The following is a 27,447-nucleotide window of genomic DNA, read 5'->3' on the forward strand; positions in this document are numbered from 1 at the left end:
GCTTGCCAAGTTGTTCTTAGCATTGAAGTAGCAAATTTCACTTCCTAAATTTTCGAATTTCAATAGAACTTGCGGCATCGTTTCAGATCTCTATTCTTTTTCTGGCCGAACGAAGTGATAAATGTATGAGAACTTCGCTTTATTTTTCCCGTTTATGTTTTGGTGGAATATCAATATTTTTGAAAAGGCTTTAGAATGATGTTTCTATTGCCAAAAGCAGCAGATAGACTATTATTGCGCTCGTGTTTTAAATAGTGATGAATATTCAGTCCATATTTTTCCTTTGCCCTCCAGTTTTTTTCCTTGAATGGGAAAATTTCAAGTTTCTGATAAAAAAAATCATTTTTTTTTATTTGTACCACAAAACCTACATGTAGGTTTTCAAATGTTGTTATAAGTGACATAATGATACCTAATTATTTTTAATGATCTACTACTTTTCAGCATTTGAAGTAGGAATTTCTAGTTTTGTGATTTTCCTTGATTACTTGTATTATGATTACTTTATTGATTTTATGATTACTTGTATTGCAAATTCTATGTTTGTGCAAAATTTCAAGTTCCCATGCTTAGAGAAATACCCTATACGTCTTCAATCTTTCTCATAAGTGTCTGTAACAATATCTATGCAATTTTACTGTTGCCCCTTAGTTCTCCCTTGGAGCATAAAATTACAGTTTTCGGATTTTTAAATTTACCTCTCCTATAACAAATACTATATCTGTGCCAATTTTCAAGTTTTCCTATATAGAGTTGAATCGTTGTCTTAAATGACGTAACAATATGTAATGTTGCTATTGCTCACTTATTTTTTTTTTTCTTAGAAGGGAGAAATTTCCAGTTTCGGATTTTCCCCCCTTTACTTGTATTACAAATCCTAAATCATACAAATTTTCAATCAAGTGGCATAACAATGTGTAATTTTGTTCTTATCCTCTAATTATCCTCCTTGGAGGGAGAAATTTCAAACTTTCAGATTTTCGTCTTTACTTGTATTACAAATCTTATATTCGTGTCAAATTTCAAGTTTCCATGCTTACAGGATACTACAGGCTTTCATGACTGAGTAAATGCCAAAATTCGAGTTTTGTAAGATTTTCAGAATCCTTTACCTAGTATTAAACATTAAAATTATGTATAGGCCTTGACCTGGTGTAGGTTAGTGACGCAGCTAATATTGATTACACTATCTTCATGGGGAGCGAAATTCTGGACGTTCGAAAAGGACCTAAGTTAATTCGTGTAAATAGGCACACGAAGTGCTCCAGTTTCGAGCAGGTGTGTGCGTTGATACCTCCAAGTAATACTCGTTAGGCGAATTTCAGATAATGTGAGCTGAAACAGACAAATTAAATTATAGTTCCTTGTATATTATCTATATTATGAAATTGAAAGTAACTATGTTTGTGACTCTTAATCTCTTGAACCACCCGACTGATCTTGATCAAATTTTCATCATAGATGAGGTTTGGGCCTGGGAAGTTTTTTTTTTATCATTTCACTTTGATGGTAGAACTTAGGGGAGGGAAGGAGAGGAAAGGGGATATATATAAAAATAAATAAAACTTAATAACTCTTGAACTTCCCGACCGACCTCACTCAAATTTTTAACATAGATGAGATTCGGGCATGTAATGGTTTTTATCATATCACTTTGACGGTGCAACTTAGGGGAGAGGGAGGGGGAGATATATAAAAACGATCAAAAATGACCGATATTAGTGTCGAATCCATAGTTTTCGGGGTCGCTGAGATGAGCAGTGATACTTTCGATGCCGTTTAAATCCATGCCACTAAAAACAAAAGCAGCATATTTAAAATTTTTATTTTAACCCTGCGAAGCAGGTAATCGATGCTAGTATTAAATAAAATATTTAATTTAAATGTTCACATTAAAGTAGTTAATAGTTAACAGTGAATGAGATACTTTGATTCACAATTGATTAGTTTATAATTAAATTAACAAACATATAATTGTTTAAATACTCACGACAGATAATGATTATTGGAAGCGTACATAGCAACGATAACAGAGAGGCAAGCAACAAGGATCACTGCATTCTTTGTAGACCAGTTCATTTCAGTCTCAGAAGCCTATAAATAGAACACTCTTGCTAGTCTCGTTTAAATTAGTTTAATTTTATGTCAATTATTGTTACTATAAATATGTCTATATTTATTAATTAGAAATACTAATGTGAAAAATGTGGAAATGTATTAGTCTTGTTATTTCTCTCTTGTTGATTTCTTTTTCTTTTTCAGGTGTTTCATGTTCCAGTGAAAATGTCTAATATGCTGTATCTTGAACTACACTTATACGCAAATAAAAATACTTCCTTACTGGCACTTTTATTGTAATTGTGGAAGTTTCATGATTATAACAATAACCATATGTTTCTTCGAGCTTCTCAAATCTGTTGTAGTGTTCCTAGATTGAAGGGAATTTGATGATATTTAGGAAATGGGGGAAAGGGAATTCTTAGGGGAAAATAACCAAACCCAGGGAAATAATCGGATTGGATTACAAATTTTGTGCCCTATTTTCATTCTACCTTCTATCGAGAACACTCGATGAACACAAATTCCTTTCCTTTCCTTTCGAAGTCTGGCCTTTTTTCCATTTCAGTAAGTGTCGCATCTTGTGTCTCCATTCTCTTCTCACTACTCTGCAGAAGAATGACAGCATTAAGAGGAAGATGGATCACACTTTCTTCCTTCTTTCTTCCTTTCTCTCTTCCAATCAAGAAACATTCAAGTAAACTATTGTCATAAGTTCAGAAAGACCACTGCACTCACTGGTGTCTCACTGGTCAAGCACTCACCTCCGGTCCGTGAGGTTCCTTGTTCGACTGCAGCTCGCACAAGTGAACTTTGTGGTAGACAAACACCGTGTGCGGGATTTTCTCGGGTTTCCTTCTATTTTTTACATCTCATCATCATTGTCTCCTTTAGTCTTTTAGCCTTGGAGCATAATTGTGGAACGTTCAAATAATAAGAAGAAAAGATCGCATTTACAAGCTAAGGAAAATTTAACTTATAAAACGGGAAACTTTGGTGTCGTTTGTGGGAAATTTGTCTCAGAAAATCTAGTAATACTGATTTGCCAAATATTCAGATCAGTGTTACTTGACATACTGGCAAGCACCTAAAGTGTTACTACACAGTGTTTCTTGAACAAGTAAAGTGTAGTTTCGTTTTATTATTTTCCTTTCAATAATTAAGGCTTGAAACACTGTAACTGGTTTGGGTACAAAATCTCGCAGCCAGAACCTTGCGGCGACAACCTCGCCGACCAAAACCTCGCCTGGCCAAAACCTTGCCGCCAAAAATCCTTGCGGGCCAAAATCTCGCCGGGTCAAAACCTCGCCTGTCTAAACCTCGTGAGTCAAAATCTCGCCGGGCCGAAACCTCGCGGTCCTGATTTCGGGACACAGAATCTCGCCTGGTCTAAACTACGCAGGACGTAATCTCGCCTGGGAAGAAATGTCGTCAATATAAAACCTCGTCACGACGATTTATTCGATGTAGAATGCACTATATATTGCTATATGCATATATTTTGTTATAACATATAATTGCATTAAAATAATAACAAAAAAATATTCTAACGCATGCTTTGAAAACCTGTATATATAAAAATGAAAATGACTATGTTTGTGACATCATACCTCTTGAGCCACCCGACCGATCTCGATCAAATTTTCAACGTAGATGAGGTTCGGATCTTGGATGTCTTTTGTACTTTCGCCTTGACGGCACAACGAAGAGGAGGGACAAAAATAAATAAAACTTAAGGGGGCAGACTACTAATTATTTTTCAAAAGCTAACAATTTTTCTTTTGCCCGTTTTTCGTAAGTGAAAAGAGATACTGAAATGTAACTTACCACAATAATAGATAATGTTATTCTACACTCGAAAATACGAATCGAAAGAATTTTCAGTGATGCCATCCATAGAAATCACAGTGTGGCCAGAATTTGAATTACCCAAAAATCTAGGTTGAGGCAGCGACTAGAAAAATGAACTCAATGGTAATTGATGACTTACCATATTTTCTTGGTTCCTTGTTAACTACATTTTAAATAATATTTGTATTTATTTTGTAATAACTTATTTATTTTATAATAACTTAGTCTATATAATAACCTTGCCATGCGCGAGGGCCCACAGGCTCCGGGGCCCCATAAAGAGCAAGAGAAAGAAGGAGAAGAGGGCCCAAGAATTAGAAAAATAACTTTTTCTAAGGGGCCTAAATACACATATTAAAGCTTGCCCCTTCAGAGAGAAATCTAAGTTACGACGCTGCCCATACCATATTACCAAGCTATACTCGCTGACTCATTTCAAACTCATTTTAATCCTAAGTACAACAGATTACGGGGAAGAGTCAATGAAAATATACATAGGATTGTATCATAACCGAATGAGTTTTATATAAGTTTCGTGGGACTCTAAAACGGAAAGAGGGTGCTAGGAGGGTTAATCCATAAATGATTCTTTACTGAATCTTAACTCCTTATAGAAGGGATGATTGGGAAGCCTCAAAGAAAATGTTCTACATATTACGCCAAATCGAACATTTTAAGACGAAATTAACGTGAAACATATTTTTCAAATTGAGGGAGGTGTGAATTCATACTTTCATTTTTGCTCGATTTTAACCCTAAGTAGTAGAGTTATTCTAATACCATAAAGAAAATGTGCATTAAGTTTTGTCATAATCTAAATCTTTGGAAAACTAAGATGCTGTGTTTCGAGATGTTGGAGCATCCTGTATACAGTCCCGATCTCGCCCCGTCGGATTATCATCTGTTTGGTCCACTTAAAGATGCTCTTAGAGGCCATTGATTCAGTTCCGATCAATAGGTGAAGAAAGAGGTGCATTTGTGGCTTGGTGCACAATCAAAAACCTTTTTTTGGAGAGGGTATCCGAAAGCTTGTGCAATGGTGGACCAGGCGCATTGAAAAGCAGGGTAACTGTATTGAAAAATGATATGAATAAAAACATCGTACTCTTGTGGTAATAAATAATAAAAGTTGATTGCAGATACTTATTGATTTACCCTTTTATTTAGATTTTGCTTTAGATTTTTTAAAGAAAACGCTTTTAGATTACCTGTATTTTTTACTCTCTTTTTTAAAAATATTGTTTTTTCCGTAGCAAACTGCGGAACAAAATTTAATTTGCATCAGAATTTATATTTTGTATCGCATTTTCGGAAGCTAAAGAAAATATCTATTTATTTATTTACAAGTATTTACTTGATTATTTTTTATTATCTTGACATGAAATAGTACCTAATAATAATTTTTGTGTATCACAAACCAATATGATAATGAAAGGAAAAGTAGAGAAAAAGTAATAACAATTGAAGGGTACACGGGAATAGCGATCTAAGTCCAAATTTTTGCGAATTTGAGTTGTTATTACCGTTTTATACAACGAATAGTGGTCTTATATATAGCAAACTGTGTATTTCGAAAACCTGACCAATGTCCCTGGAATTTAGCTTTGGTAGGATCTTGTACTTTGGAGAAACGATCGAAGTCCATAGGTCCATCGGAAAAACGATCAAAGTCCTCAGTGCCATAGTCTCATAGATTCAATGCAAAGACGAGTTGAGTTCATAAATGTCTGTACGTTTCATTGCCTGTTTTCATGTTTGTGCGCATAACACAATATCAGTGCATAACACTGGTGCACCTTTGTTTTGTCAGTTGACTCTGCTCCAGTATCGAGTGCTGTGCTTTGCAATGGACAACTCTAGTTCGGATGAACAGTCTGCACCGAAAGCTGGGCCTTGTGGGAGTGGGAAGGAAAGAAAACCATCTGAGCAAGTTTCCGATGCATCAAAAGAGATTCGAGCCGTGAGTCACATCATTGGAGATGTTTGCATGAAGTTTGATGATGAAGTCTGGATGAAGTTTGATCCATATCGTGGCATTACTGCACGCAAGTTGTATGAAACACTGTTAGTAACTTGCACCTATTCTGCGATTCCTGCTTAGAGCAGAGTAAGAACTACACAATATTCCGATTTTTTTCACTTTCTGGTCCACCGAACGGGATAGTTTCAGAACATTCAAATTACATTTCCAGTAAGCAACCATTCATACTTAGAATGTGACAAAAAGATGGACATAATAAATACCCGCCCGATCCAAATGTGAAACACCTAATGACTGGCGTGAGGTCATTGAACACGCACGAAAAAAAAAAAAAAAAACTTTTCATTGTGATAGATTGTAAGCCGGAATATTTCCGGCAATGGACAACATTTCTTGGCAAGAGATACAAGAAAAAATGTCCTTTCCCACAAAGGACAATCTGACAATTCCTTGTGAAGAAAATGGATACACTGGTTCACCTTCGAAAGTCATACTTTGGTCCATATGAAACATAAAATCGTGGAAACCTCTCAACTTCGAGAACTGAAATCCTCCAATAAAGGAGGGACAGCCGATTGGAATTTCCCGTACAAAATTTGAAGACTTGTAATTCTTGAAGCAATTCTGTGGGGCAGAAGCGCAACAGCACTTCAGTTCATTGAGGATACGCGAAGATGAGGTGAACGAAGACAATGAGTAAGTTTCAGTAAAGACACCTCTTACAAACAAGAGACAAGGTTAAATATTATATCTATGCATGTATTGTTTATTCAAAAAAGGTTCTGTATTTTTATTCTGTAACTGTATTTTTTATTTGTAACAGTTAATCATTGTAATCTAAATGACTGTAGAGTTCAATTAAAATGTGTATTACGTAAGAACAGAAAAACAGACTTAAAAATTGTCGCGAATAAACTGAAAATGGTCCTTACACCTTTAAATCGTTTTATCTCACAAAGCTTAAACATGGACTTAGATCGTTATTCCGCGTATCCTTCAATTATATTTTTAAAATGTTGAGACTGATTTCAACAAACGGGAAATTGCAATTACGCAATCCACGAAGTGAACCCTTAATCTCATAATAAAAACAAATAGTTTAATTTTACAAAAATGTTCACTTACTAACTCATATTATATCTAATTGTTACTCGGATGTAGTTAGGTTCTTCATTTTTTTTAACGTTGTAAACCGAACACTAATTTTCGTTCGTCATATAATGAGGGACGTTTTAGAGGATACGGTCACAGGAAAGAGAGGGAGGGGGCGAAGGAGCCAATTAATGGAGGATATCAAAACAAAAATCGTACTTGAAAACGAAGTGGTTAGCAGAAGACCGTTTAGCATTGAAACTTCTCAGTTGCAGCAAGTGACCTGCCAATAATGGCACAATACCAATGATGATGAGTTCAATCCACGACAAGAGAAAGGAGCACAGCGAATTATGTTTTTGGATAAATGTTATGAAACAACTATTAAAAGATAGGACGGCAGAAGAGTGTCCCATGTTTTAGTTTGTAAATAAGTTTCTGAAAAAAAAAATAGACTCGGATATTGGATTTCGAGACCCCATCGAAACGCTTTCTTTACAGAAGGATAAACTGTTGAAGCGGATATAGTCCCGGTCACGAGTTCTACAGACAGTTTCCAGTAATTTTGTTTGTAGTTCGTAGTAGAATATGTTATTCAAAACCTAACATACATTTAAAGGGAAACCTCAGGTTTTCAAAGGGATTTACCACTAACCTTTAACTGTGTGTACGATCGAAAGAGAATCGTTCGTCATGAAGGAATGACAATGGTATATTGTTTTGTGTTGCTTCATTTGCTTTGCTTTACAGTTTAGCATCTCTTTCAGTAGTGAGGTTATAAGACGTGGAACTGCATCCTAACGTGGGATCCGAACCACATACGCTCCCGCTAGGAATCGAACCCGGGCCACTCACGCCAAATGCCCGTATGCTAACCGCTTAGCCTGGAGGGACTTCTGTTTTCTCTTGCAAAAATAGCCTACTTCGGTAATGAACTACGATCATAGATGCATCGAATTTTGCGATACAATATTTCATTTGTATCGCATTTATAGGATTTTGTGCGATGCGATAGCGCTTAAATAAAAAACATATATCTTATTGAAAGGGAAGAGACAGTATCGTTCGCTTCAAGAATGCACAGCGCCACCAGTAAATTTTACTTAACAAATAATTTCCTAATAGTATTAAAAGCTTCAACTCACTTACTTTCGGACGTATGAACACTCTGTAGATATTTCTTGTGAAAATTGTTCCTGATCCAAAAATTGTAGCCTGTGCAGCAGCCATTGCTGGTGATATAATTGCAATGAAAGCAATTAGTGACACCCACTGAAAAGTAAATAGTGACAACTATGAACTAATTTCAGTATCTTTATTATTGTGTATTTATAAACAGATGGCTATATCATATCATTTGATAATGATAATCAGAGCGGATTTAGGTTTGATTGGGCCCTGAGCTATCGAAGGTAATGGAGCCCTTTATGTGTCTAGTTTTCATTTTCTGCGACAAAATGTCGCCGTTTTTTGAGTTTGAATACATGCTATATGATAATTCATGGGCCTAATAGGTACCTAAATACGTTTACACTTATAATATGTACAATTATTAACTTACATATTGATTACTTCATAACAGTTTATAATCTGACAATAACGTTGCGAAGTTCTTTAGAAACATAACATATTGACTCATAATCCAGTCTCTGGAAGCTTGTTATAACATGAAATGATACGAAGTGCCAATATATTACGCAAACTACTAATAATTATATATAGCATTATTAATATGAGATTATGTTATAACCTGCATACAACGCAATTGTAGTTAATGCATAGTAGAATGCATTTATATATCAATTTCACCATAGTAGTCTACACTGTCCATTGGGACAGCAGTTTCACTGACTTAATTGATGTAAAAGAGGGTATTTGTAGTAATATGTCGTATTCATATACAATATCAATGACAAAAATATTTAATGAGACTAATTATATTAATTCTTCTACCCAATACTCATTCAACTCTATAAGTTTATCATGATTCGTTATACTCGTATATTGGGTATACAAACGATAAACAAACATTATCTACATTCAAATACTTTCCTTCCTGCCTTTGCCAAAGCAAAGTCATTGATGATACCATCAAAATGATAAACTGCGTAGCTTGTCATATATTTCTTGAATAATTCCAAAAAACGTTTACTACATCTAAGTAACAGTTAACTGCTGCTCTACCAAAAGACTTAAGGAATGTCTTGCACATGCAATATACATAGCATCCTAATCTTCAATATTATTTCTTGCATATCCTTATATTTGCCTGACATCTCGGCAGCATTATCATATGACTAGCCTCGACACTTACTAAAATCAATTTTACATTCATTTGTAAGATAATTATGCACCATCTTAGCTATACTTTCTCCTGAGTAGCTATACTTTCAATAGAAGTAAATCATCTGGTGAGACATACCTTACAATAACAGTAAGTTGATCAACTTGGGATAGGTCAGGAGTGAAATCTACAGATAAACTGAAGTATATAAAAGTAACTTTTTAAATAATCAAAAATTGATTCTCTTACTTTCAACGCCAGCATTGGGATAAATTCACCACATATTGTTTTAGAAAGATAAGGTGTGACGCCCGATCCTCTATTTCCAAATTCGTTTATATGGTTTGCTAGAAAAGGATCAAATTTTGCGATAAGTTCAAATAGTCCAAGATAATTGCCATTGTGTGGAGAACCAAATACTTTCTCATCTCCTCTGAAAGGGAAACCACACTATACCAGTGGAATTACAATGCCACAACTCATTCATGAACTTGTTTTCAGTATTGTCATTCGCTAGTTTGCAGTCAATTGTTGAGCCACGTTTCTTTGTAAGATATGCTACCAAAGCTGTTCTTGGTCTTTAGTTTTCATGACTTTAAATTAAATAGGTATTACCACAATGAGAAAATCCATCTGATGATAGCAATATGGAAGTTGCTAAATGTAATTGATGGCTGGAAAACGGGGTTCCCATTATAAGCGAGGCTCTGAAACAGGGTCTCCATTACAAGCCGGGCTGGAAAACAGGGGCCCCATTACAAACAGGGTTGGGAAAAGAGGACCCCGTTATAAGCGGGGCAGGGTACGAGAGCTCCCATTACAAGCGGGCTGCTAAACAAGGCCCCATTACTTGCTTCATAAGAGCCACAATACAAAACACCGTTATTGTATGTATGTTTTGTCTTATTTACTTTTTCTTATTGTTTGGAAACGACATTACAACCAGTTTTTGTTTAATTTTTCTGGGCCCCCAAGAGAGTGGGGCCCTAAGCTATTGCTTGTTTAGCTTATACGTAAATCCGGAACTGGCGATAATATGTTCACTGGTTAGTGCAATAGAATTGTCCATGCACAAATGTACATACCTTAGAGCAGCGTTTCCCAACCTTTTTCAACTTGCGGCACACTACGGGTGTAACTTAAATTCCCGCGGCACACTTATAAATATCATTATTATTGTTTATAAATATAAAATACTGAGTTTTTTCTGTGATTACTGATCTTCTCCAAGAGAAGAAAGCTTGATCACTAGTTTTCCCCCGTGGTAAATCATTATGCTTATTTTTCGTCCTAATTTAAAAACAGAAAACAATTGCAATGAATTATACGACTCAGAGTTTTAAAAATACACTTTCTTTTTCGAAAACTGTATCCAACCTTTCATTAAGAAGGTCAGAAGGGAGATCATTAAATAATGAACAAACAAACAAATCTCTTGTACTTTTAAAAATCAAATGTAGGTAATTTGTATGCATGTTTGCTTCGTAGAAAAGATTGAATGATATTTTAAGATTTCAAGTTACGACATAGTCTGCAACAATAAAGAAGCAATAATGGTCATAATAATAACAAATATTTTTTCAACATTAAAAATATTCAGAAAAGTAACACAGTATGAAACTTATAATTTATTAACATAGTTAATATACGTTACAATTTTTTTTGTATTACAAGAAGATTAGAATTGTTCAATAATATTAGTAATGTAATATTAGTAATTTTCTCAATAATATCTATTGAAGGTTACAATTGTTTAATAATAATATATGAAGGTTACAATTTTTTCAAAATAAGTAAAACAAGTTAGTGCACAAAGCAAAATTAATGTGCAACTTGAACTTGATGTCCTTTCGTAATCTTCTTCAATTGTGGACGAATAGTTGATCAACACACCCTTATATCGTGTTCCGGAGTTAACAGTTGTGACCTGTTCTTACACTTAATTGTGTTCATTGCAGAAAATCCTGCTTTACTTACTGTAAGTAGAATGTAGAAAAGGGAATGAGAACTTTCACAGCCTTTGTAGAAATAGCTGGATATTCTCTCCGGAGAGAAATCCAGAATTATACCATGTTTTACTGTGAGTAGCTACTTGACGGCCATTCCTCACATCGGCTATTTCTCACATCGACCGATTCACTTTCTTCCTGGACATTTAATTCTGCTGACTGTAGGACAGAAGGCGCAAAGGGGTCCCTCACCCAGTCAAAATAAGTCAACTGAAGCATAGGAAAATACTTCTCAACATTGGTGTATATAAGGCTCCGACAAATAAAATTCTGTTTGCGAAACACTATCTGCTACACAGTAATGGTATGTACAATAATATATTACAATTACATTATTTTTTCCGTTATGGAAGTTCATAGCAATGTGAAATACAAATATATATTTCTCCTGTTTTGCAATTTGGTTACTATAGAATTAATAATTTTGTTTCGATTTCCTCGCAACACGCCAGCGGCTCATTAGCGGCACACCGGTTGGGAAACGCTGCCGTAGAGACATTATGATATTATTGTGAGGTTAGAAATGCCAATTTAAAAGAAGTATTGACTAAGACTATTAAAGTATCAAATAAAATTGTTCTTGATACCCGTGCCTAATATCACTTGATTTGTAGAAGTGGTGAACTGAGACATACAAGAAACAGGCAGAATTCGTGACTACTTACAGGTGAAGTGTTGGTACCACTATCACCAACCATCTTTTCGTGTACAACTTTGGATCAGATCCTCGGTATTTTTAAAGACATAAGAATACTAAATCGAAATTCACAGATCTGGTCGAGACTTGGTATACAAGAAAAACGTGATGATGGGTGATGGCGTTTCCAACATTTCGCTTTTAAAATATCATGGGCATGCTATTAAGAATATTCAAAAAATGGTCATTTTAGTACAACGTATAACAACCTCAAACATCACAACAGCTGTCCGGGCACGAAGCCAACCTGTCGTATACAGCAAAAATTGATGGTGATTTAAGTACAAGTGAGTTTGGTTTCACAGTGTGAAACTATAGTAGATTTCCAGACTATGGCAACTCAATATTCAAACTTCAAGTAGTACTGGTTGCAATACTATGATCTATAACTACTGGTTGCAACAGATTAATAAGAAAAAAATAGAACATCTCCATCAGACGCTGAATCTATATCAAAAAGTCATTACTCGTTATGCCACTCTTCTATGGTGGTAAAGGTTGAAAGCAGAAATCGTTAATGTGAACCAACTCCGGATTGAATAGTTGGTTAAGTGAGGGAATAGAACCTACTTTTGTGAAGCTGAATTTATTTCAAATAACTGCCTTTTGATATATCTTACTGTTTTTGGTCTACGAAAATCAATATTGAAAATGAAAGTAATAGTAAATTTTAACCAATTCTGATTTTGGTATAAAGGTTGTAGTGGTATGTTCTCTTGAAATCCTGAATCGTTTGCAGAAAACAGCTTGTTGATATCTAATACAACTTTTTCCATAGCGGTAAATGTTGAAACAGGAAGTGGCTAATTTGAACCACTTCCGGTTTGAATAGAGGATTAACTGAGAAGATGGAACCTATTCTCAGGACGCAAATCAACTGGAAAACTGTGCATCGATATTTCTTTCTGTTTTTGCTATATGAAAATCAGTATTGAAGCCGGAAGTAGTATTAAATTTCAACCATTTCCGGTTTAGGTATAGTGTTGCATGTTGTGAAGGCATGCTTTCTTGAGACACTGAATCGACTGCAGAAAACCGCTTGTCGCTATCGAATATCACTTTTGTTCTATAGCGATAAATGTTGAAACTAAAAATGGCTAATTTGAACCACTTCACGGTTGAATAGAGTTAACAAAGAAAATGGAACTTACTCTTGGCACAATGAAGCTATTGCAGGAAATGGCATCTCAATATCTCTTACCGTTTCTGCTCTATGGAAATCATTATTTAAACTGGAATTAATATTAAATTTGAACCATTTCCGGGTTTGATAGTTTCTAAAGTAATTTTGGTAACTTTTAGGGCAAAATGTATGTAGACATCTCCCTTGGGATGCAATTCATAGCTACGATAGAAGCTTCTGTTCAAAAACATAATTTATGTACGAATGTTATATACATCCATTTCTCAGGAAGCCAGCAGTTCATGGTGGTTGCGGAACTTCATACAGGTAATACATTTACGGAAAATCTTCTAGAATAATACTTTTCAGATGAGTTTGCAAAGTGGATTGTAGACGCCGGGTTGCAATAAAATGATCATACGATAGCCGAGACACTTTAGATTCTGTATTTGAAACTTTTATGTGTTGTTACTTCTTGATCTATTTCCCAATGAACAGTCACATAGACTCGAATTATGTACCCCTGCCATGACGGATAATAATGAGGAAAGAATTTTGCATATATTTTGTATATTTCTTAGTGATCTTGTACGTACATCACCACAACTATAATGAACTGCTGCTCCTATGCTGCCTGTGGCGCTACTTATTCACTCTCAAAAGCACTGTCTGTATTTAAGAGGTTATTTTGCTTGAATTGAATCACTCTAATAAACCATTAGATTTTCTTCACAGAAAGTGGAATTGAAATTTTTAAGATTCTTACCTTCCATTCGATTCCCGAGGGGAGTAACTGAAGTTCGGATCTCTCATTTAAGCTATATACATGCATTTTAAGTGAATGGGCTTAACTTATTCATTAACACAATATAAGTGCAGATACGTATGTTTACCAAGGGATGCCTCCTCCAATCTTTTATTGGACTTTAGTAATAAACTTCTGATGGTAAATTATATTTTATGCTGGGCTGGATTACATTATTTTTTTGGATTTCCAGAAAATTCTTACCCGAGGAGTGAGATAACGCATTACAACTGGGAATATGAGACCTCTTTCCACTTCACTCATATTGTACTTCATACTATGAATGTGCGACCATTCTGAAATAGGAGCATAATATGAGCATGAATACTGTAAGTGCTTATTGATAACTTCACTCTTACACTACCTGTATCTTTAAAACTTAAAGAAAAAATAACAGTGACCAATATACAATTTAATGATTTTCTTTGCTTCTAATGTTGCAAGAAAAGTCAAACTTGTTGTTACCTTGAAATTATAAATAATTAGAAGCCGTGAAACGTGCATGTGCTTAATTATTATTGGAAGAATTTCAAATGCTTTAAAACGAGTTTTCATGTTGATAATACACTTGTCTTGGGCGTCATCAACCGTCACTAAGCTTCCTTGGAATATATTCAGGAGAGAGTTAATCCTTAAATTTTAGAAGTTCATACGACGTAACAAATTCAATAAGTGGTCAGTTGCATGAAGCCAGTGGCGTACCCAAAAGGGAGTTGTTAAGAGCGGAAAAACTCCTTTCAACGCTCCTTTAACCCCTTCAACAAGATACTGTATTATGAAAAAATAAGCTTCTAGCATATTAACATATACATGCAAAAATGGCATGTATCTTGAAACGGTACGAGTTTGGGTGCCTGCATTCCCCTTGATAAAATTCTGTATACGCCACTGCAGAAACAATATTAGAAAGTGATTTTTCTTTGATTCTTTCAGCTGGTGTATAAGATCTAATATATTAAAATAGAATTCTTAACTGAAGTGCCCTTTTAACAATATGGAAAGTTCTTAACACGTAGAGTACCACATGAGTGAAGTGTGACCGACACAAGATTTTTCTCCACACAGACCAACGGTTCCTACAGCAGTTATTTTATATTTGATTTGATTAGCATGCCGTAGAATATTATGCATCATCAGTTGTATGCTTCTTGAGACTGGAAATTAAAAAGTGAATTTATGTAGGCCTATTCATATATAATAAATCAAGGCAACGGCGCCGACTTTACAAAATTTATGTGGGTGTATATCAATGTCGGGACGTGTTAGTATATATGTTTTCAAGGAACTCTCGATGTTTGATTAATTTATTTTTAGTTAAAATCTTTTATGAACAGTCATAAAGGCATGTGTTGTGATAAAGTAAAATATACCGGTACTATAATGGTAAGTTGGGGCTGCCTTAGCTCAGTGGGTAACACAGCTGACTTAAACACAAGAGAAACGGGTTCAAACTAAAAATCTTGTGGTTGCCGGAGCATCCAAGTAGTCGGCGCGCATGAATCAAGGCGATATTAATCATGTCCTGATCACCCAAACTTCAAATATCCGCTGGTAGTTAATGTGTTAAAATACGCCAATATTATTTTTTAAACATTAATTCAGTACAGGCATGTTGAAGGGCATCTATTAATTTAATAGTGGAAAGGTTAAATCGATCTTATGTTGTATACTTGAGTACCAATAATATAAAAGTTTCAATAAAATTTCACTTTACATATCTTGGGAATATTGCTTCGCGGTATGTGTAGTTTAAATTACGTTCGTATCGTGATATTAGTGTACAAAATCATAAGTTTTTGCTTCGTAATTCCAAAATTCTATGAATTTAAAAGACCGGAAACCAGAAATAATAACGTTGACTTCTATACTCAATGTTCAACTAAATCCAATTGAATGTTTCTCATTTGATTGGCCAGTCCTTTATAGGCTAAGGTGTCGGGGAGTTTGGTTTGGTGTATTTACTTAATAGCTTAGAATATCTAAGATTATGTTTGGAAGAGGGAAAACGAACGCTTATTTTAATATATATAGCTATCATTGTAGAAATTTAGTTTTGGGAAGTGCGGACGGAAATGGTAACGTGGTATCTCGACTAACATAGTGGCAATTACATTTTCCCTTTCCTTTCTGTTCTCAGCCTAATGTTCATCAGGGAATACCACACGAGCTTGACTAGATAATTTTTTATAACATTTATTTCAGCTACTTGATTCATTGTTGTTACTAATTTCAAATTTAGTAGTTTAATAAATTGGTACTCAGCCGTTTGTTTCTGTTAGAAACTGTTTCTTACAACACTAACACTGCAATGTCGATAAATTTAAACCAGAAGGGTAGAAACTTTTGGCTGAAGTACTCGCATATTTTGAAGACTGCATATCTTCAGCTATTCTATGAACTGAATTGTTCATTGATAAATTAATAAATAATCAGGGAATTGGATCGATTTTAAACTTCAATAAAACATCTTCACTGGGTTAGAAAAAAAAAAGAAAAAAACATTTTGGGTAAGAATTGACCAAAATAGGTTTATACTTGGGTTCCATTTCTGTTCAAAAACTATATGCAAGGTAGAAACAACTGTCTTTGATGTTAAAGCAAGGCCAAACGGTTTGGGCGGCAGCATGCATGGCTATGTTTAAGTCAATAAAATCTTTGTAGCGGTTGAAAAATTGCAATATTCTACAAGGTCTCACTCTATATCGGAATATACTATTGCAATCACTATTGCAATATTCTATTGGATTTCAACAAAACAAGAAAACTATGCACATTATTCTATCAACTGAAGCACCCTAGCCAGCCAGTAAGGTTCGAATACAGAGCCTCAGAAGCTCTAAGCAGAGACCGTAACTAATTATGTATATATGGGGACATCAAATTTTTTGAAGCATTAGATGCCCCCAGATAGATGTACTTTAAAACATAAACAATAATAAAAAAACATTAAATCAAATTTTATTTTTCGAAATTAAACAAAACTCACAATAAGATGGAAAATAATGTTTATTTTTGTATACTTCCATCTTATTTATATTTGATATTATATATATTATTTATATATAATATATATCTTATTTATATATCTTATTTATATATTTTTTTTAAATTGCGAAGTTTTTGATCAGATTATCAGTCATCACCTCTATTATTACTCTTGTTACTATTTTCACTCTCGCCAAGGAGGTTGTGCTTTTGACGAAATGCGTGTGTTTTCCACTGACGTTAAAAAATACAAATTGCACCAAGTTAATTGAAAGTTTCCCCTGCTTTTATTTAGGTTGTATAGGCGGAATTCTCCCCGTTTGATTTCATCACCCATGGCGATTTTTCTTTTTAAAAAATCTAGATTTACTTTAATTTTTTTTACAAATACTAAATAAAGACTCGATAATTGGACTCTGTTCTGCCTCAAGGTAAATGATTGACGTCACAGCTACAAGCTCGTGAATCGCGAGCGTTTGTATGCAATAGCTGAAAGACGTAGAGAAGTACAGTTACGTTAATGCTGAATTGTTTGATTTATTCTTGTTCCCTAGACCTCTACTTCATAACCGTGACTCCATGTGTTTTCTCTCAAAAATCTTCAGAATTACATGTGAAATATCCAAATAGCCTAGAATAATACGTATTCTATTCTTAAAATTCTATTCGTATGTCTTATGTTTATTCTTAACTTCCTAATATCCTTTTTTTTTAAAAAAAATCCGGTTTATACCCTTATTGCATTAACCGCTTCCCGGTTTAACCCGAGTTATTTCGTTTTACTAAGAAGGTCAGTTTTGGTCGAATTTTTTTCCAAACGTGACTATGTTGTACAGGAAATATCTCGGAATAAATCACGAAAGAACGGTCGACAAAACAAAGTGCAAATTTACTCGTCCTGGTCCAAATTGAAATAAATGCGGAAAACTTCATAACTCTGGTTGCTTCGCCAGGACCTGGTTACTTCGGATAAAGTGGACCGGGAAGTGGTTAAACTAGCAAAGTACGAAATATAAAATATGCTAAAAATTCCTATGGATGCTCCAAATTCAAAATATTTAACAAAAGAGCAAAACTAACTGTAAGTACAAAATTACCTGTTGTTAGTCCAACAATTCCTATTATAATAGCGACGATAGCAAAAATTAAAGTACAAGGCACTGCCCAATAAGAAATTATCTTTGCTGTTGTAGTGTTTTTCATCGATAGCAGTCTTTGGAAATAGCTCTGTTGAAATTAGACAATCACATTAGTATTATTAAATATGCTTAAAACTAGACTTACACTTAGTAGGATATGGTTCATATTAATGTAACAAAGAGGATTCGAAAGTCTTATGTAAATACACTATATTAGAATTAGATTAAAATCCTTCTTTACGAATTATTTACGGTAAAAGACTAGAACATGTTAAAACCGAAGTTTCAGAAGACGTAACATTCCACAACGCTCTTCTCGAATCCATTACCTATCTTTGTTGAAAGAATATTCAGCAATCTCTGATAGCTACGTAATACTTCCGCTCTAGATGATGAAAAATAAAATAAAATAAAATAAAATAAAATAAAATAAAATAAAATAAAATAAAAGGGAAATGAAATCTTTGAGTTTTACTTATAAATAAAAGGGATCTACATACAGAACTAGTTTCAACTGCAACTTTATTCTCCATAAGTAAATTTCAAAGACATGGATATTAAAAGCACAATTCGTGTACATAAGTTTCCAGAATGATATATATATTTTTAGTTAAATATAATTTTGAATATTTATGAATATGACAGGGGGTGCAAATCAAAATTAAAAGATTTATTGATTGGTACATTTGTTATTAGTTTTCTCATGTTCTGTGTTAAAAGATAAAATTTGTTAATATTCTTGTAAGATATAAATATACTCACGTATTATATAAATCATATAAAAACAAAAAAAATTAAATATAAAATAGTGCTTCCATATATTATTTATTTTTAATGGTTAACATTTATATATTAACATGAGTGATCAATGTTATTTATGATTGTTAAACAGTTGATAAAAATTCAACTGATGAAAATGGAGATTGATAAAAAAAAAAAAAGGTTTTAGATTGAATGTTGTATATGGAAAACCAATCTCTCTTTTAAAAAAATCTTGAAAATCGTATGCCACCATATTCCATTAGATCTTCTATCTTGATAAGAAATTACATTTGCTTTTCATTTATTATAATAATGTTGGTATACAATACAGTGAATTTAATTATGTAGACTACTTTTTGGTGTGAGGTAAAAATTAATATTTTTTCAAATAAAAGCAAACTGAAAAACATTAAGTTACTTGGTTGAAAGGTCAAGTGGAAAGTTACCCATTTTTTCATTTTTATTTGGTTCCACCAGCCAGTTCTGGAACCCTTCTTCCCCCTCCCGATTAATCATCACTAAAACGCTTTAAGAAAATACTTATTTTTCTGATTACAGCAAAAAAGCTTCTCTAAGAAATAGAAGAAAAAAGGATTTATTACACACTTAGCTTGTAGATACGTAGTTCATTTCAACGCCTTTGCGTTTCTATCTCTCCTTCTCCCTTCCAGAAATTTCCAAGTGTTACTGTCAGTGCACTGTTGAACATACGGTACAACTTAATCTGCAATAGTAGCGCTTGAACATGAAAGTTGAGTTGAGTTTAACGTCCTTTTCAGCATCGGGGCTATATGAGACGGGACCTACTGATTAACGTGGAATCTGAACCACAGTAGCGCCCGGCGGTAATCGAACCCGGGTCTCACACGCCAAAGGCGCGTACGCTAACTGCTTAGCCACGAAGGAGCTCAACATGAAAGTTGTTCTTGTTATAATTAATCTGAATTATTGAAGATAGTTTAGTTTAGAATTTCTTTGCCATGCCAGTAAACATACAGCCGTTGAAGTGTATTTTTTAATGTTAAATGTTCAGTGGAGAGATGAGAGAAACAACTCGGATATTAACATTGTAAAATTGGTATTAGTATGTTTGTATAACATGAAACGCATAACATGTAAAGACTACTATCATATGATAGTATCATATCTAAGACATATTTCCTGAAGGAAGTTAGAGGTAGGAAAAAAGCATTCAACCAGATGATGAGGTTAAAAGGACTGAGTTTGAACTGACATGATACAGAGGATAGAAGAAAATGAAGCATTACTTAAATGTATAATGTTCTCTAACGAAGTTTGTTTCCATACTTCAGGTACAGTGAATAGCCAGAAATGTGTACATTTGGGGATCCAAGAACTCACATAACTATCGTGAGTGGAAACAAACTCTCCGAAAGTCAATGTGTAGTGCAGTACTATACACGATCGAGTCATTGGTCCTTTTTCACGGAATTGACAGTCACAGCAGTTAATTGATAGACACAGCGTTTTGTATTCCAAAAAATTAATTAGGTTCAACGCTACATTATTCTACAACAGGAAGGTGCATCACCTCACTGAGGTATAATAATTCGTTGAGCTTTGAATGGATGTTTTCCAGGAAAATGATTGAGTTGAGTTGATTTTAGTTTAGCGTCCCTTTCAGCAGCGAAGCTATATGAGACGTGGACCTACTGATTAACGTGGAATCCGAACCACATGATCCAGGAAAATGGATACGACACGAAGGTCCAATTCCGTGGGTTTCGACATCAATCAACATGACCGGATTAGAATTTTCTCTGAGGATAGAGTAAAGTAAAGATATTTCACGCAAAATTCAAAAAAACGTGCATAAAATAGCCAATATTGAAGCAATATTCTTAAGAATGATACAGTGCGTAGTAGGGTACCATATGTACAATATCAGACTTTTAATCATTGTTGAAAGTGATTGTGTTATTGGTGGACGCCATTTCTCAAAACCTCTGTTTTTCGCGATCTATCCCATAGGATCGGCAAGATGGCGCACGGGGTAGGTTAGATCTCGCACGACGGTGATACTGCAAAAACAACTTAGGATAATGAAAAAATATAAAATATGTTCTAGAAATATGACGAAAGTGAAAGCGAACGTTTGTATTCTGCTCTACGATACATCATTTAATATCAGTACTATTAGAACACCATTATAAATTGCCACCAAAATAGCAAACAACCTTGAAATAAACATTTACTTAACTTACAAAATCGCATTGAAATATTTACCTCAAGCCCTAATCAGAATACTAAAATAGAGCCGAGGGAATTGAGTTCACCCCTCATCCGTAGGTGCTGCATTCCAAGAAACAATTGAAAGTTTCAGGGGGCTGATGTACCTACAGAAGAAACAAGCTGTAGTTATCATATTATTCTCTCATCATGCTGTTTCGTATGACGTTCACGAACAATACCGTATGTTACTTATCCCACATGCGCGATATATTATGTTGCATTCATTGCATCTCTATGCAATCACTCATACTTCATGATTGTGCTATCTGCCCTATTTGGGTAGGGCATAACAAAGCCGCATAGCTTAGATGGAATTTTTTAGACTGGTGGTAAACTAGTACAACGCTTAGTTTGACGATAAATAACTCAAATATGCTTGACACTACAATCATCCTATGGCTTTATAATGAGCATTTGGGAAAGTTAAGCACTTACTTTCCATCATTCATGCAAAACGTGGAGTGTATTTCTCAGCGAACAGCTTCTTTCGACACATGAATTTAACTGACGAATGTATTTACGACGTTGCCATTTTTTCGTTTGTGACAATTTGCCAGCCCCTTTTCTTCCTCTATCTGCCACCGCCCCAGGGCCGTAACTTGTGGGGGGACAGGAGGGGCAACTACCCCTCAGGGAAGCTCCCACTTTACGTTCTAGTGGGGCCCACTTTAAGACAAAATTTTCTTACTTCATATACGATACGAATATGAAATTATAAATGAAGCATGAAAGAAGTTCACTAAATTACATAAACAAAACAGCACACAAAAGGTAAATAAAACAAAAATGAGTCATGGGCCCATTTCAGTAAAATATATCTACCCTAAGGGGCCCTAGAAATAATATTTATTCGTATAGCTTTGAGATTTGTCAATATTGTCCCCTTAATTAATTTGCCATGTACGGAACGGGCCCTGGGGTGTAACTAAAGGCCCCGCAGACCTTGCCATGCGGAAGGGCCCACAGGCTCCGGGAGGATCATAAAGAGTAAGAGAAAGGATAGAAAGAGGGGGCCTAAGAATTAGAAGAACAGCTTTTCTAGGGGGGCCCAAATACGCGTATTAATGCGTGACCTTCCCAGAAAAGAATCTAAGTTACGGCGCTGCACCGAACCCTGCGCGAACTACTCTAACGCGATCTCTTCTGACTTTTTTCCTATGTGAAAGACATTGTTTATAAAGCAAAAGTAAGGAATATTGATGAACTGAAAGCCAGAATAACTAACATGATAACCACTGTGAAAGTCGACGTACTTCCGTACGTGGAAAGAACTTGAATATCGTCTTGACATTCTCTGTGCGACGAAAGGAGAAAATATAGATGTGTACTGAATTAGGATTTTTTTTAAAAAAAAAACCTTTATCTTGAGATAACTGCTTCCAATTTATTTATATATTCATTAGTATCTGATTTATTGAATATTAATAATTAAAATGTGACAGAGACTTTGTGTATATCCTGTATGTTAAAAGTACGCCATAAAAATAAATTGTTTGAATTTGCTCCATTTCTTAAATTCGAAAATATGAAAATCCTATTTAACTACAAATTCATGGAATTCCCATCCAACTCAATTAAATATAGACGAAATGATACTCACTACTTTAAATCACATTTTAAACATTTTCAGGATTTATATATCACTTTTAAGTGTTCATGTGTCTATTATGCTATTATGTGCAATACAATTTCACTTTTTCTAAATCCTTTCGGTATTTAGCTTTTACAATCAAGAAGAATCTAATAGTGTGGAGACTGAAAAGGAGTCAGACAAGAGTGTAGTATGTCGTCCTAATTATTGAACAGCGAATGTTTAATGAAGGAAGCATTAATGGGAATTGGAAATTTCAAGACTCGGGGGCAGATCATTCACAAGGTCAGGTATGCAGATGATTATTATAGTTCAACCGAAGAAGGACTACAGGAGATGATGGACAAAATAGTTGACACTGGGAAGCAATACGGAATGGAAATCAACATCGAAAGTCACGAGAATATCCCGTGGAAACACGCCCTTATGGGTCAGAGTACTCGTAAACCAAAGAGAACGCTAAGAATCACGAATTTTACTGCATGCTTGTTTTCCTCAGCTCCAAGAAACAGGTATCTGTTACAATTTTTGATGGTTGTGTACAGCTAATTTTAACCCCTTTCTATTTCTTCTTTTCCCTCCCTTCTTTCTCTATTCCCGACAGAAACGCCTGCAAGATTTTTTTCAAGGGAGAAAGAGAACACCGATATACAAGTGAAGTCGCGAATATACACACCTTGATGCACATAATACTTGATGGAAAACAATTACTATTGATGCACATTGTCGTAGATATATTAAATAGTCTACTGTAGTGGATTAGTAAGCAAATCTAATATGTTTTGGCAAGTATTTCAAAGAGCTGAACCCCTTTCGAAAATCCATGGAGGGCAATTGCTCTTCCTTGGCTTCCGCTGCGGGCACACATGCTTCCAGGCATTGCCAAATGTGATGGTAAGGCATTGTTCATAAATACACAATATTCTCTAATTTGCTGCTTGATATATATTTACGTGAATAGTAATTACTTCAGTTCTTCAACACACTTGTAGTTATGAAATCTAACGAGTATATAACGTTTAGTATTAATAGAACGAAACTGCGTTTCTTGTACTCAAGGGCGCCGATTTCTCTAAATTTGGGGAGGTCCATTCAGATGCAGAAGGCATATATGAGGATTTTAAGACAATTTTCATTCAAATTATGTCAAATATTGTATATTCTTAAATACAATAAGGGGGCCTACACGAGCTTTGGGGGGCCCGGGCACCCTCGGCTCCCCGCAGGATCGGCGCCCTTGCTTGTACGCAAGGGCGCCCATGTTGTGGTTTCCAAGGGAGGGCAAGAAAAAGCGACATTTCAAATTTTTCTGTAACTATTCTAAAAATTCTATTGGGTTTTCGATATTCCGAAGTAAAATTTCCTCTAGGGGGGGCGATTGCCCCACCCGGCCCCTCCTGATGGGCGCCCTTGCTTGTACCTATATTAAGATAATTCTTTTAGCATTCGTGCTGGAATATTAAAATCATAAATATGATTATAAACGCAATTCAATTATACTTACAGAACAGTTAAATATTAAATGTTTAGTGGATAAGTTAGAGAAGTAACTAGAATGTTAATACAGGTCTGTGAAGTTGGCCTACAGAAATTAGCTTACCCACTTTTATCTACATGAGCCGTTAGTTCCTCGTTCACAGACCAGTTCACAGACCAACTTCACAGACCTTGTTAATACTACTTATATGTTGGAGTAACTTTAAACACGTAGCATGTACAGATTACTATGATCGCATAGTGTCGGATAGATATCCAAGAGGCAGTTGGAAGTAGTGAATATATGTGAAAACTATGCGTAGTCAAGAAGTAGTACTTAACGAAGTTTTATTTGTTATTCAGACACTATCACTATGATTTCAATGAAACTTGGAGGTTATATAGTGTGTATTATGGTGTATTTAATCTAAGTTTAGTTACTACTCTCAGAGGACGCGAAAGAAGGAAAAGTTTGGGAATTTTTAAAAAATACCTCCGTTACTTCCCCCATGTGTGTAGTTGACTGGTAAATGTCTGTAAGCGTAGTCCTTTGTCATTCGAATGAATTAAAAGCAGTGGCGGCTAATGTTAGTGTTGCAGCGTTGCGCAACGACCAAAGTATTTCCAGAAAAAAATATTATTAGCAATAGTAGTAAAGAACAGAAAAATACTTCCTAATACTCCTATATATACTTGAAATAACATATTTTTTTTTACTTCTGTAACTGTCCGTTTCATTAATCCGTTTTAAAAAGCGAAAAATAATCAGTTACAGAGTCTCTAATATACATTGTGTTGCAGCGAGCATGCAACGACCAGATTCCTTCAGCGCGTGAATTGGAGCAAATGTTAAGTCTCCTTTCCCCTATCTCAGAAGTTAAAGAGTCTGGTCGTTGCAGTGCTTCTGCAACACAGCACGGTTTCCAGTGAATGAGAAGGTTTTTCGCCCTAAATAAGCTTTCTGAATTTTATTTCACTAGCAATTAACAAATGGAATTTGTTTTTATGCATTCATATTTTTAAATTACGGGACCATACTGAAGCAAATCAATATAATGACAATTAAAAAAGTGATAGCAGAATTACAAAATAAGAAAGAATCTATGTAGTAGAGGAAAAATCAAATGAAAGTAGATCCGTATTTACAAGTTAATTCTTAGCTTATATAGATAATGAAGGTTTCTTCTACAGTAATTTGTGAACCAAATATTAATAAGTCAATATGCAGAGTCCCCTTCCCTCCCCTGTGAATAGTATTTTAGTATATACATATTTCTTTTATAAAATAAGTATATTTTATACTCTTGACAGAAATGTATGGTGGGGAACGCCACATTGAATTTGGGACCAGTTAGCAATGCTCAGAGGCGTAGCCACGAGGGGGGTCCACCGGGTCCGGACCTCCCCAAAATTTCGAAACTTGACCAACATTTGTAGACTTCCCTAACAAACTATACTTGTTTAACAGAGAAATGATTGATGTACGCTAAATATTTTATTTTACGCCTCACCATGTACTCTTTCTTTTCTTATAGAAATAATCGTTCTATCATTTTTTCTAAAAATATAGGTGACAGTAATTAAGAATTGCTTATCTTTTTGGGTACAGTATAAGACAGGTTCGTTATTACGTAGACGTATTGGACCTTCCTCAAATACTTTGGACCCCTCCCAGCTAACAGTTGTTCCTATATCTGGCAGGTTTCAAGGTTGCTTTCCAAAACGTTGATAAACATTGTTTCGCCTCATGTGGAAGTATATTGTGTTCATCGTGCATTGCGTAACAACCAAGACGGATGATTTAGAATGTATTTTTTTCTGTTACGCTCATGTGTGTTTGTGTGTGTGTGTGTTGACATATGAATAGGGTTGCCAACTCTAAAATAAAAAAAAAGGCACTTCCTCAAACTTCTCTATGATATAGGTCTCAGCGTGAAGTATCTCTGTTCGGACCTATCCATGGAAACGAAATGTACTATCGTGAGCAAAAGTGCATTAACACATATATTCTGTATGTCCTTAGAACATTCACTAATAAGCTTAATAGATACATTGTGCTATAAATGAGAAACTGAAATTGATCAATCGGCATTGATCAATTTATTGTATTTACCAGTAACTACCATTTCTTTAAAATTATCGAAACAGATGAACAAAAGTATAATAATATTTATGTGACAATTTTGGATTTGGAAAATGAAATTCACTCTTTAAACATATAGTCTCTACTTCAACTATAGGAAATTGCTTTAAGAAGTCCTTTTCCACTGTCAATAAATGTATAAAACTCCTTGAAAGTAAATTTCAAATTTTCTCTGATACAGTCCCTGTCATCTCTCTAAAATTTTCTAAACAGGTGAACAAAATATATTAATCGTTGATAGATGGTGAAAGGTAACAGTTTTGAGTTTACAGAAAGACAGCTACTTTTCAATATCTATACTTCGAACTAGATACAAATAAAAAAAAACTGTTATAAAGAGGCTGGTGAGAAGTTTTTACCCGTCACCGGCTTTAATCAAAATAACAGCAATTTTTCCGGTCAGGCCAATGAAAAGCCGGCCAGTTGACAGTCCTATGTATGAATATGTTACATTCGCAATTCATATACCAACTGTTCGGATATTCAGTATCTCTTTTGTATCAGCTGTTTTGGTTATTAGTTATTAGATTTAATTTTATTGTGTGTGCTTTAATTCTGTACATAACCTACAAATTCTGAATGAATTGCACACCATGACTTCTGTAAATAACTTACAAAAAAATGCCCAGCTTTCAACCGAGGAAAAATTTACAGAAAGACTTATGGCTTAGACAAAATAAGCAAAGTGCAATTCAGGAGAGTGTTCGAAAAAAAAAGGTTTAAATTTACATGACATCTTATGGCAGTAATGTTGTATACACTAGATACATTTTCACAATATATTTTCAATTTTCCTAGATAAATTGTGAATAAAGCGTGTTCAATGTACATTTTTTATAACATTTATCTCTGCTACGAACTCTCTTCAGTATACACTGAAGAGAATCACTGTCAGGGACTGAGTTTGCTAGAATGAATTGTTCACAATAATCTAGGAAAAAAATATTTAGTGAATCTACAAAGCTTCTGAAATTAATATTAACTGTACCTATGGCGTCAGTAAAAGAAGAAAAGTTTTTTCACATCAAAAAGAATTGACAATTTGAAGAAATTGAATGTCCCAAGAAAGGTTATCACCATTGGTTATGCTTTACATCGAAAAAGACCTGACAATAAGAATACTAGAGTTCAACCAGCATGTATTAGGCAGATTTGTTCCAATCAAAGAGAGAAGAATGAACTTACTAATTAATTAAGG

The 27,447-nt window shown here is 34.7% G+C and overlaps 1 protein-coding gene across 1 annotated transcript in view; it reads right to left on the reverse strand.

Annotated features, from left to right (window-relative positions):
* Positions 1-1,986: 1,986 nt before the first annotated feature.
* LOC145679456 (high affinity choline transporter 1-like) overlaps positions 1,987-27,447 on the reverse strand; it is an 81,775-nt gene continuing 56,314 nt past the window's right edge. Inside the window, exons 6-9 of the mRNA XM_081750038.1 lie at positions 17,983-18,112; positions 14,105-14,196; positions 8,132-8,254; positions 1,987-2,094 (exon numbers count right to left, since the gene is read on the reverse strand). Coding sequence (XP_081606164.1) covers positions 1,987-2,094; positions 8,132-8,254; positions 14,105-14,196; positions 17,983-18,112 — 453 coding nt within the window. The remainder of the gene's footprint in view (positions 2,095-8,131; positions 8,255-14,104; positions 14,197-17,982; positions 18,113-27,447) is intronic.

Source organism: Thermobia domestica, chromosome 1, assembly GCF_964235325.1.
Source record: "Thermobia domestica chromosome 1, izTheDome1.hap1.1, whole genome shotgun sequence".
NCBI classification, from domain to species: Eukaryota; Metazoa; Arthropoda; class Insecta; order Zygentoma; family Lepismatidae; genus Thermobia; species Thermobia domestica.